This window comes from Aquarana catesbeiana, linkage group LG01 (assembly GCF_042186555.1).
Source record: "Aquarana catesbeiana isolate 2022-GZ linkage group LG01, ASM4218655v1, whole genome shotgun sequence".
Classification (NCBI taxonomy): domain Eukaryota; kingdom Metazoa; phylum Chordata; class Amphibia; order Anura; family Ranidae; genus Aquarana; species Aquarana catesbeiana.
This window is the reverse complement of record NC_133324.1, coordinates 557,210,626-557,223,645: the sequence shown is the minus strand read 5'-3', so window position 1 is coordinate 557,223,645 and position 13,020 is coordinate 557,210,626. Positions and strand designations below refer to the sequence as shown.

The 13,020-nt window shown below is 44.0% G+C and overlaps 1 protein-coding gene across 4 annotated transcripts in view; it reads right to left on the bottom strand.

Annotated features, from left to right (window-relative positions):
* The window catches only part of CRTC1 (CREB regulated transcription coactivator 1), a 321,207-nt gene extending 309,091 nt beyond the window's left edge, over positions 1-12,116 (bottom strand). The window contains exon 1 of one of the 4 annotated variants that reach the window (XM_073596085.1): positions 11,897-12,116. In XM_073596085.1, the coding sequence (XP_073452186.1) occupies positions 11,897-12,022 (126 nt within the window). In that variant the 5' untranslated portion in view covers positions 12,023-12,116. The remainder of the gene's footprint in view (positions 1-11,896) is intronic. The other 3 variants (XM_073596104.1, XM_073596094.1, XM_073596114.1) reach the window with 3 other exon arrangements.
* Positions 12,117-13,020: the final 904 nt, after the last annotated feature.

The window sequence follows — 13,020 nt, the reverse complement described above, 5'->3', positions numbered from 1 at the left end:
CTCTTAGTGTAAACACATTTTTACAAAAAAAAAAAAAAAAAAATTGTGTGTTGGGTCGCATTCTTAGCCATCTTAGGCTGCAGGTTAGACCCCCTTGAACTAAAAGCTTCACTTTTTTTTTTTTTTTAATTACACAGCCCTGCCTATTTAATAAAATAATAAAAAATGTCCAATGTGAGAAAGCTGTCCCCTCTACTCCTTCCTATCTTGAGAAGAAAATGGATTGAAGACATGCCCCCTTGGAGGAAGAGCAAGTACCTCTCTCTAGCCTGCCTGTGCATGTAGTAGATGTAGTTGGATCATGGAAGCACACACACATAGGTGTCTCCACAGCGCCTTGCAACAACAAGGAGACGCAACAGGAAAGTAGGGGTAGAACTAATGGGAAAAGACAAAGTAGGAAGAAAAGCAAGACTTACAAAAAAGAGAAGCCGGATCTAAAGTCAGTGTCAACCTTTGCAGCTGAAAATGTAGAGTTTAATATTTGTTTTACCTTTCATCATGAAGAGGTTAAAAATAGAAAACTTTTAGTGGTTGGTGGTTTGTAGGACTAGTAAACCTGAGATTCTGAAGAAACTATGGGGTATTTACCAAAGGCAAATCCACTTTGCACTACAAGTGCAGTCACTGTAGATCTAAGGGGGACATGCAAGGAAAATTTAAAAAAAACAGCATTTTTGCTTGTACATGATTAATAGAAATCAGCAGAGCTTCCCCTCATTTCGATCTTTCCTTCATATCTAAAGCGACTGCACCTCCAAGTGCACTTTCAGTGCAAAGTGGATTTGTCTTTAGTAAATAAACCCCAATGGATAATTCAGCCTAATCCACTAAAACTTAAATCTGCTTAAACCTGGGAAAACATTAAAATGGAAAGTCGTTATTCGGTTACAAATCCAAAACAAAATTACAATCTTTTTTTTCACCATAAGGGGCCATTCACACCAGAAAATATATTTCAGCATGTGCAGTGTTGCACGTTCATAGTGCGTTTTTCAGGGCTTGTCTGCTTACATTCCTTTGAGGTCACTGGCACGCATTCTCATGCATTTAAATTTAAAACAATTCCAGCTTGCTGTACTTTTCTTTCACTGTGCTGCAATGGTGTGAACTTAGGCCATTAGATAATATGGATTTTGGGCTATATATTCAGTGGGAAAGAGTTCAAAAATACATCCCATAGCACCTGTTGTGAGAGCCGGTTCACACTGGAATGCAAGTGTTCCTGTGCAGTCCATTCATTTCAATGGGCTGCAAAACTCACTGAATGCAGATAAAGTAGCGTAAGCATTACTTTTCAGAACAGACACTGTACCAAACTGCATGGTAATGTGGTACCAAGTGATGTGGTGCCTGCAAATGCGCTGCATTGGTGAGATACTTCTAGGGTGCCATTAACAGTTCACTGACACCTGCACATTCTCGCATGAGCAGCACGTTCACATGTGAGGCGGGAAATGTGCACGTAATGCCCCTTTTCCACATCATGTTTTGAGGTGAACTGGCCCTGAATGGGCCCTAATATTTTAACCCCTCTCCAAGCAAAGACTGTAGACATATCATCCCCTCAGGCCCCACGTGCACTGGGCATCTAACCCCTGTGCATTGAATTCCAGCATTTTCATGCAATATACACTCAGATGTATTCCTGGAAGGTATTCTGCATTTGGTGTATATGTCCTACTAACACCCAGCCACAGCACATCCCAACTTGTCAGAGACCTCATTAAGGTGCAGGCAGCTGCGCTGGTATCTGTGCCTCCTGGGGGGCACAAAACACCAGGATAAAACGTGCATGTGGTCTTACATCACTATAAGGCTAGGTTCACATCACTGCAGGTCCTGCATGCCGCACTTGCATGAGACTAGCAGCCCATTCGTTTGAAAAGGTTCTGGAAACTTTTTCTCACAATGCACCCGGACAGCAACTGCACGGAACTGTATGGTGTTGGGGCTTCATACGGTTTGGCGCACCTGAAAACGTACGTTTTTTCTAATGTGTGAGAGGGCCATTAAAGTGATACTAAAGTCTCTGGATTTTTTGATAAAAATAACAAACCTGTTATATTTACCTGCTCTGTGCAGTTGGTTTTGCACAGGGCAGTCTGGATCCTTCTCTTCTCAGGTCCCTCTTGAGCACTACTGGCCCCTTCCTCCTGTTGAGTGCCCCCCACAGTAAGCTGCTTGCTATGTGGGCATCCAAGCTGAGCCACAGCTTCCTGTGTCAATTCAGACAGCCTGGCCCCACCCCTCTCTCTCCTCATTGGCTCACTGACTGACAGCAGCAGGAGCCAAATGTGCTTCACTGCTGTCTCAGCCAATGAGGAGGGAGAGTGCCAGACAGCCAAGTCTCTTGTGCAATATCTTTGAATTGAGATGGGGCTCAGGTAAGTATTAGAGAGGCTCCTGCAGACAGATGTTTTATTTTAATGCATCAAGATAAAAAAAACTTCTGCCTTTAAAACCACTTTAGGAACTAATGGCACACCTCCACGCATCTGCTAAAGAGTGGCACGTTATGGCTGTGTGAATGCATGCAATTAAAGCCGGCCATAGATCATTCGAGTCTCGGCTAGTTTAGCAGGGAATGGCCGAGATTTGAACCATCTATGGGCAGGGTGACTGTACCCAAGACGATCCATCAATTGTGAATAAATATATATATGTGGACCAAAGCACCAAAGGATTGGTGATAAAAGTAAATGAATATAAATAACCTCATGTATGTTTTAATATCATGGATAAAAAATTTACCACATGATTAAAGCAGCTGCAGTGTGAAATTGATGTGAACTAGGGCTGCAACTAACGATTATTTTCATAATCGATTAGTTGGCCGATTATTGTTTCGATTAATCGGTTAATAACCTTACAAAAAAGTGTGGTGTATAATTTAGTTAATATGTAAAGTTTTAAAAAAAAGGACATTTATTCCTAAATATCTCTATACGCAGGGGTAAATATAAAATAACCAACTATATGGTTAGGGAGTAAAATCTTTATTCCACTCTGAGAATAACAGACAGAAGAGATATACGGTATATACTATTAGAGGAGATATACTCTATATACTATTAGGAGGTTGAATCTTGTAAATATCAACAGACTCAGATCATTTTTTTTTATTTAAAAAAAAAAAAAAAAAAAGTTCTAGACTGTTTTGCAGATTTTCAAACAGAACTGTAATATTACATGCTTTTCTGCAGCTTCTCCATTGAAGTATATTGAACCAAAAAAGCACTGTTTTGCATTGAAAAAGGTCCTTGACCCTTTCCAAATACACAGCAGCTGAAAAAAAGCATAGATGTGAACGTTAAGTGAACTGTAGTGCATTTCTGCAAAAAGCACCAAAAAAACACATGGGTGGGAACCAGGCCTAAGACATTTAGTAACATAATGGAGTTAAAAAAAAAAAATTAGCCCTTCGTTTTTTTACTGTGCAACAGTGAAAGTAATGTTTACAGTAGAGATTATTTGCTCTTTTTGTACTATAAAGGGCTAATTTTAGCTTTTTTTAACCCCATTATGTTACTGGCCGATTAATCGATTATGAAAATAGTAATCGATTAATTTCATAATCGATTAGTTGTCGATTAATCGATTAGTTGTTTCGGCCCTAATGTGAACTATTGATAAATGATGACAAAAATACCGAGATAAATGCTACATGCAATGAAAAAAATTATAGATGTTAAACACTGACAACAAACAATAAAACAGCCCCCAGTGAAAAAGTGCTTGTGGAACAGTATTGGAGATCTCATATACAGTGCTGTGACTTGAACTATAGATGAGTAGTTTTGTGCTCCTTATGTGCTTAAATAGTGTGCCCCCTAATAGATGTGCACTCACCCTTGGGATTGGCCCAACTATTGCTAGTTAGGTCAAATGCTTATGTGGGGGACCCCTGTGGATATCCTGTGGATCGGTGGTTGGCTATGGTGAATGTTCCTCATATAGATGGATACAATAGAAAAAGCTTCATTGCGCAGTACCGTTTAAAAAAAGGACGACGTGACTCGACCTCACGTCAACATGACACACTTCCGCCCATACGTCCAAAGCCAGAAATCGAGCCTCCACCGCGACAGCGGCTGCATGAACCGATCAGGCAGATCTCACGGACGACTTTTTACCTGCTGTTCACTCCGGGTGCCAGGATATAAGGCACTCATACATGTGAGTTGAATACCTTCTTTTAATTTTTTGGAATAAAAGTCCTTTTTTAAACAGTACTGCGCAATGAGGCTTTTTCTATTGTATCCATCTATATGAGGAACATTCAGCATAGCCAACCACCGATCCACAGGATATCCACAGGGGTCCCCCACATATGCATTTGACCTAACTAGCAATAGTTGGTCCAATCCCAAGGGTGAGTGCACATCTATTAGGGGGCACACTATTTAAGCACATAAGGAGCACAAAACTACTCATCTATAATTCAAGTCACAGCACTGTATATGAGATCTCCAATACTGTTCCACAAGCACTTTTTCACTGGGGACTGTTTATTTGTTTTACATATATAATTTTTTTTATTCTATGTAGCATTTATTGCATGTAGCATTTAGTGCAGTATTTTTTATCATCGATCCATCAATTGACATGGGTACAACCAGCATGTCAGATTTTTACATGCAATTACTGTTAGCATCTATAGCCACTAGCAATATGTGGCTCCCTGTGAACCCCCCCCCCGCAGTTACAGGACAGAACAAAAAAAAAAAAATTGCATCATCACTCCTGTATCTGCAATAGTATGAACCTATGCTGACACTTTAATCATTCTCAAATCAAGAATTGTAAACAAAACAATGGAGCACAATCGAGGCCCCATTGGCACTTGAGTCTATAGCCTTTGTGTGTCCAATCCTGGCATCTTTGTGCCCCTAAACAAGAGTAGCCATCTGTACAGTACCCAGACTCTGCAAATGCCAGCTTTTCATAGACTTTACCTCCAGGGCACACTTATGCACATGGCCCCTGTAAAGTGGTTGTAAACCCTAACATATACCCAGTGAAGTGACTGGCCTCAGGCTATACACAGATGAAACAAATCCTTTTACACAAGTTGTACCTGTTTATCTGCAGTATTCTCTGCATTTAAAGTGCTAAATTTTAAAGCTTGTCTGAGAGATCACGAAAAAAAGGGGATGGAGAGCTGAAGTTACACTCTGCAGAGCTCAGCGAGCTAATTGGAGGGTAAGGACACATCCCCCTTCACACAGGAACAGAGCTGAGGCTGTCACCTGGAGGTCCCTCCGTTGCCACCTTTTTTCTTTTGGTGTCAAGAAAACTGTCAGAAGTGATTCATGCAGATAGCAGAGGAAGGAAGCAGCAGACAGAAATTACACTTAGACCACTACCACACAAGAGGTCTGATTGGGGCTGCCTGTCAGTTTCAGGCAGACCAGATCCTCCATATAAAGGCAGATGTAAACGGACTTGTGTCCGTTTACACCAGCCTACCTTCAATCCAGTCTGGCAAACACAAAACGGAAAGGCATCTGTTCCCCTCCATCTGGTCAGAAGGGATGGCAGTGGGGTGTAAACAGACAGCCAGTCTGCCCACATCTGACTGCTCATAGAGCAGAGCAGGACCTGTCGTCTGCCCACTCTGACCAGCAGACAGCTCCCCTGCTGAGCAAACCAAAAATTAAGTGGATCCCGGCCCAAGATCCACTTAAACCCTCTAGATTTTTCAGGTTTTTGCATTAAGGTGATGCAGCAGTCCCCTCCTTTTACTTACCTGAACTCGGTCTTTCCAGCGACAGGGACGAGCACACCAGCTCCAGCCGGCGTCTCGGGTCCCAATTGAATAGATTGATAGCAGCGCAGCCATTAGCTCTTGCTGCTGTCAATCAAATCCAGTGATGAGGGAGCTGGGGGCGGGGCCAAGTCCTGCATTCTGTGTCAATGGATTCAGCAGCAGGACACGGGAGCACACCCGCACGAGTGCCCCGAGCAACCCCAGAAGGAGAGGATCGGGGCCCACTCTGTGCAAAACCATCTGCACAGAGAAGGCAAGTATAACTTTTTTTTTTTTTTTTTTTTTTTTTTAAATGAAGCTTTACATATCCTTTAAAACCACTTCAATTCCGGGCACTTTCACCCCTTCCTGCCCGGGACAATTTTCAGCTTTCAGTGCTGTCACACTTTGAATGACAATTGCGCGGTCATGCAGCACTGTACCCAAACTAATTTTTTATCATTTTCTTCCCACAAAGTTGATCACCTCTGTGGTATTTATTTTTTGCTAAACAAACTAAAAGACTGACATTTTTGAAAAAAAAAAGTTTTTCTTAGTTTCTGTCATAAAATTTTGTTTTCTCCTTCACTGACGGGCACTGATGAGGCGGCACCAATATGTAGAATTGATGGGCAATGATGATGAGGTAGTGACAGGTGTTACTGCTGGGTACCAAATGGCACTGATTGGCACATCTGATGGGGGGCTGTGCTGATCATCAACATGCTAATTATCAGCACAGACCCCCCCCCCCCAACAGGGAGAGCCTGTGACCTGTCAGCACAAACCGTGGAATGATGTTTACCGGCACTTCCTGGTTCAAGTGATGACCAACTGATCACGTAGCAAGAAGCCTGTCAGAGGCTCCTTACTACAATCAGAGATGCGGTGTGTCAGAGGGACACACAGCACCTCTGAACGACGCGCTGCGCGCCAGCATGTTGTCCTGCTGGACGTCATACGAGATAACAGAACCACCACCCGGCCATCAATCTGCTATAGACCGGGCAGAGGTTAAGCTGCAAAAGGCTGGGGATGGGGGCGTTTAAAGTGAAGAATTGTGACCGCAGAAAAGTTTACACGACATGTAACGATCGGCGGGCAGCAAGCCTCTTGAATACTACACACCAGGCCCAGACTTGGACAATATGCCAATTTTTCCAAAGACCGGAGGGGGGGCGAATATTTGGCTGGGCCTCCACACTGGAATGTAAAAGGGGCTGGAGTTACCACTCTATTCATTGCAGTATGACAACACAGATGTGTGACTTCCAGGGGTCACCCTTCCTTTCCTGAACCTTTGCAGGAACCAGGAGGGGCTCCATCCCCTGTCAGCAGTCTAGTGGCAGCTGTGGATGCACTGTCCACATACCCCCTCCCTATCGAGCCCGAGCGACCCACACACTTTTCCCAGGTCACCGTTGTGCCCTATGGCTAGTCTGGGTCTGCTACACGCTCCAGCAAACGGTAAAGCATCCCAGTGCACGCAGTTGCAGCGCATTTGTCAGTTAAAATAGGTGGTGAGAAAGCATCACAGCACTTGCCAGTAGTTGCTGAAGCAGAATCCGAACGGGGATCGGGCTGGGAGATCTGGAGGCACGTAGAGCTGCCACCTCATCCCTTTAACCACTTCCCACCCACCGGCCATCAAGTGACGGCTGGGCGACGTGGCTCTCATTCTGGGTGGATGTCATATGACTGCGCATCGCGGCGATCGGTGGTGCGGTGTGTCAGTTTGACACACCGCACCACCGATCTCTGTAAAGAGCCTCTGACGGAGGCTCTTTACCACATGATCAGCCGTGCCCAATCACAGCTGATGAAGATGTAAACAGGAAGAGCTATTGATCGGCTTTTCCTCACTCGCGTCCGACAGATGCGAGTAGAGCCAATCGGCGGCTCTCCTGACGGGGGGGGGGGGTGGGGTCTGTGCTGATTGTTTATCAGCGCAGCCCCCTCTCGGATGCCCACCCAGGACCACCAGGATGCCGCCAGGACCACCACGTGTGCCACCCTAGACCACCAGGGAAATGCCACTCAGTACCCATCCCCAATGCCTGCCAGTGCTGCAAATCAGTGCAGCCTTTCAGTGACCATCAGTGCTGCATATCAGTGCCCATCGTCAGTGCCCCCTCATCGGTGCCTGTCAGTGCCGCCTTATCAGTGCCCAACAGTGAAGGAGAAAAACTTATTTACAAACATTTTATAACAAAAACAAAAGAAAAAAAATGTTTTTTTCAAAGTTTTTAGGTCTTTTTTTTATTTGTTTAGCACAAAATAAAAAACACAGAGGTGATCAAATACCACAAAAGAAAGCTCTATTTGTGAGAACAAAAATTCTGTTTTGGGTACAGTCAGTGTAGCATGACTGCGCAATTGTCATTTAAACAGAGACAGCGCTGAAAGCTGAAAAATGGCTTGGGCAGGAAGGGGGTGCAAGTGCCTGGTATTGAAGTAGTTAAACCCCAACGCATCTGATTTACACAGGTTCTGAGGCCAATTTAATGCAGATAAGGCACAGTGTTTAATTACCACCTTAATCAGCCACAGAACCTGTGTAATTATTAGGCTTCATGTACACTGCTGCTGGTAAAGGGACGGACGTTTAGGAGCAGTTGGGCATTTTTTTCAGCTGCCCCTGAACTCTCCTCTATGTTATCTTATCAGTATATGTACACAGGGTCGTTTATAGTCGTTTCTAGGTAGTTGAGTTTAGAAGCATTTGTTTTTGGAACTCAAAAAAATGCGTTCAGGACAGATGTTCAGGGGCATTTGAAACGCCAACTGACTAAGGCCTCATGTACACTGCTGTTGGTAAACGGACGTTCAGAGGCAGTTGGATGCTTTTTTCAGCTGCCTCTGAACTCAAATGTTATGTGTACATGTACACAGGTTTGTTTAACCACTTGGCTACCGAGCCATAGTCAAATGATGTCCTCACTTTGGGGGGGAATATCTGAATGATGCCTGTAGCTACATGCATCATTCAGATATCATTCTTTTCAGCCGGCGATTCTGTGCACGATAAGAATGATCATAGCGGCACTTCCGCCGCTTAATCGTTCTTATAGGCGACGGGAGGGGACACCCCCCCTCCCGCCGCCATCCGGTCTCCGGGCTCCCGATGGCACGGGAGAGCCTGGAGAATGAATCGGCCGGCGCCAGATGAGGACGATAGAGATTTCTGGTAACCAGATGGTCACCAGTCATCTCTATGATCGTCGGAGGCTCGGGCGCGATGTTATGACGTCACGCCCGGACTCCGCATTGTAAACAAAGCCGCGATCACGGCTGTCAGCATGAGATCGGAGAATTTTTTTTTTTTCCGATCTTATGCTTTACAGCCTGGAGGAGAGATGCGGAGTCTTATTGACCCCACATCTCTCCATAAAGAGGACCTGTCACAATAGATTCCTTTACAAGGGATGTTTACACTCCTTGTAATAGGAATAAAAGTGATAAAAAAAAAATGTAACGTAAAAAAAAAAAAAAAAAAAAAAAAAAAGTGTAAAAATAAAAAAATTAATTAAAAAAAATTTTTAAACACCCCTGTCCCCGGTAGCTCGCGCTCAGAAGCGAACACAAACGTAAGCCCCGCCCACATATGTAAACATCGTTCAAACCACACATGTGAGGTATCGCCGCGTGCGTTAGAGTGAGAGCAATAATTCTAGTCCTAGACCTCCTCTAACTCTAAACTGGTAACCTGTAAAAATTTTCAAAGCGTCGCCTATGGAGATTTTTAAGTACCGAAGTTTGGCACCATTCCACGAGTGCGCACAATTTTAAAGCGTGACATGTTTTTAGGTATCTATTTACTCTGCGTAACTTCATCTTTCACATTATGCAAAAACACTGGGCTAACTTTACTTTTTTTTTAACGCACAATATTTGAAAAATTGCTGCACAAATACCGTGAAAGATAAAAAGTTGCAATGACCGCCATTGTATTCTCTAGGGTTTTTGCTAAAAAAAAAAACATATATAATATTTGGGGGTTCTAATTTTCCAGCAAAAAAAGGATGATTTTTACATGTAGGAGAGAAATGTCAGAATTGGCCTGGTAAGCAAGTGGTTAATGTCATTTTTAGGCAGTTGTGTTTATAGGATTTTCTTTGAAGGCAAAAAAATTAGTCCAGACATCGAAGTTTCAGACGCCAAATGCAGCTAAGCGCGGTAACTCGCGTTTAGCCGCGTTTCGTTTACAGGAGTTTTTCATTTTTGGTTATTTTTAAAAAATTAAAGTTTTCAAACACTTCTAAATGCAAACGCGGCATGTAAACACGGCACAATGGATTTTTTAAATGTGGGTTACTATCTGTCAAGTTAAATCGTTCATGAGAGGTTGTAAAAACGTCCCGTGTACATTAAGCCTAACAGTTTGTAAACGCTACTAAATGCGGTAACTCGCGTTTAGCAGCGTTTCCTTTACAGGAGTTTTTAATTTTAAGTTAAAAGAAAAAAAAAAAACCCACTCCTAAACGGACACTTTTAAACGTCAGATTCTAGCCGTCGTGTTAAATTGTTCAGGAGCGGTTAACTGCTTCTGAACCAGCCGCCGCAGTTTTACTGCGGCAGGCTGGCTCCCCTGCACGAAATCACGTTACTGTACGTGATCTCGCAAGGCCTGGATAGCAGGCGCGCTGATGCTCTTGGCTGATGGTCGCAATGACCGCCGGACATGAGTGATTGCGACCAGGAGACACAGAACAGGGACGAGTGTGTGTAAACACACACTTCCCTGTTCTGACAGATCGTGTGTTCCTATTAGCTAGGAACCACGATCTGTCACTTCCTGTAGTTAGTCCCTCCCCCTTCAGTTAGAATCACCTCCCAGGGAACATAGTTAACCCCTTGATCGCCCCCTAGCGTTAACCCCTTCACTGCCAGAGACATTTTTAATCGCACTGATTGCTGTATTAATGCCAATGGTTCCAAAAACGTGTAAAAAATTTTCCGATGTGTCCGCCATAATGTCGCAGTCACAAAAAAAAAAAAAAATGTTGCAGATCACCGCCATTACTAGTAAAAAGAAAAAAAAAAAATAATAAAAATGCTATAATGCTATAACTTTTGTGCAAACCAATATATACTTATTGTGATTTTTTTTTTTTTTTTTTTAACCAAAAATATGTAGAAGAATACCAGCCTAAACTGAGGGAAAAAAAACTATTTTTTGGGGATATTTATTTTAGCAAAAAGTAAAAAAAATTTGTTTTTTTTTCAAAATTTTCGCTTTTTTTGTTTATAGCGCAAAAAAAAAAAAAAAAAAACGCAAAGGCGATCAAATACCACCAAAAGAAGGCTCTATATGTGGGGGGGGGACGTCAATTTTGTTTGCATACAACATTGCACGACCGCGCAATTGTCAGTTAAAGCGACGCCGTGCCAAATCGCAAAAAGTGCTCTGGTCGGGGGGGGTAAATTCTTCCGGGGCTGAAGCGGTTAAACAACGTCCCGTGTACATGAAGCCTAATGTGTTTGGTTTTAGAGGGATGAGGTGACAACCCTGGACACACGTCTGATTGATAAGACACAATCTAAGAAAACAGACTGTCACTTGAAGATCATGGAAGCAGATGACAAACACTTGAAATATTTGTGTTATCCTTTGAACATGAAGCATATTGGAGTCATCCGATTTGTTGACACAAGGAGCTCAGACATAAACACTATAGGCTTGTTCTGCCTGAACGCCCCAGCAGCATACTCTCCTATGGCAAAGTTCACAGCAACAAATGTCAGCTCCCATCCAAAGAGCGCAGATGCCACAGGCCGCTAATGACAAGGCGGTCCGCTAATGACAAGGCGGTGCTCTGTCACTCACCTGGCAGGCCTGTGGGGGGAGACATGTCAGTGGGGGAGACATCTGTCAGTGGAGCATCTTCTAATAGCAGGGAGGGAGCTGCAGGCACAGCACTACGGAGAGCGCTCACAGGTCCCTGATTAGGGGGATGATAGGACACCCTGTGTCAGGCCTTACAGCGGCTCACTGTCACCCCCTAGAGGTGGCCTCCTCCAATCACAGCCCTGTCTCCACCTCTGTCCGGTGCTGTCTTCTATCCGAGCGTCTATTTCTCCCACTGAGCGCTGCAGTCATAGCCACACTTACTAGGGCTGCCCGCTATCCGCCCCACTGCTTACCCGTGCTGCCCGGGTGATGCTCAGGTCCTTCATCACCTCCTCGAACGCCGCCGTCTCCTCCGCCTGTTTCTGATTGTGCAATGCGATTTTCTCACTGAATTTCCGCGGATTGTTTGAGGTCGCCATCTTCCCTCCTCCTCCTCCTCAGGATGCGCGCGCTCCCACCCTGGACGTGACGTCGCACCGAGAGCGGAGGGGGGGAGAACTGGGAAAGGCACGTCACGGCGGGCGGGCGGGCGGGCGCGCTCCCGACAGGCAGCCTCTGTCCCCGCAGTGGAGGATTCTAGGAGCTGAGGAACGCGCGTACTTCTGATCTGCCTGATAACACGGGGAGAGCAGCTGACCAATAGGAGATCGGCTGTTATTAGTAATGGGGAAAAAAGCGATAGCGCAACCTAAAGTGCTGCTAAAGTTTACTTTGTACCTACAGGTAACAAGAAAATAAGACCTACCTGTAGGTACAGGAAATATCTCCTAACCAATTCAGCCCAGGAAGGATTTATTCAGCCCTCCCAACTTATTGAGGTGGGAATGAGGGACACCTATCAGCAAAAGTATGCAGGCATAGGACACACCCCCTGCCATGCCCCCTTAAAGGAGACTTGTACAAAAAAAAAAACAAGATTGGTTAACCGGTTCAATACAGGGCATTTTCACCCCCTTCCTTCCCAGACCAATTTTTAGTTTTCAGCACTGTCGCACTTTAACCACTTCAGCCCCTGAAGGATTTACCCCCTTCCTGACCAGAGCACTTTTTACAATTTGGCACTGCGTCGTTTTAACTGCTAATTGCGCGGTCATGCAATGCTGTACCCAAACAAAATTTGCATCCTTTTCTTCCCACAAATAGAGCTTTCTTTTGATGGTATTTGATCACCTCTGCGGTTTTTATTTTTTGCGCTATAAACGGAAAAAGACCGAACATTTTGAAAAAAAAATGACATTTTCTACTTTTTGTTATAAAAAAAATCCAATAAACTCAATTTTAGTCATACATTTAGGCCAAAATGTATTCGGCCACATGTCTTTGGTAAAAAAAAATGTCAATAAGCGTATATTTATTGGTTTGCGCAAAAGTTATAGCGTCTACAAGCTAGGGTACAATGTCAATAAGCGTATATTTA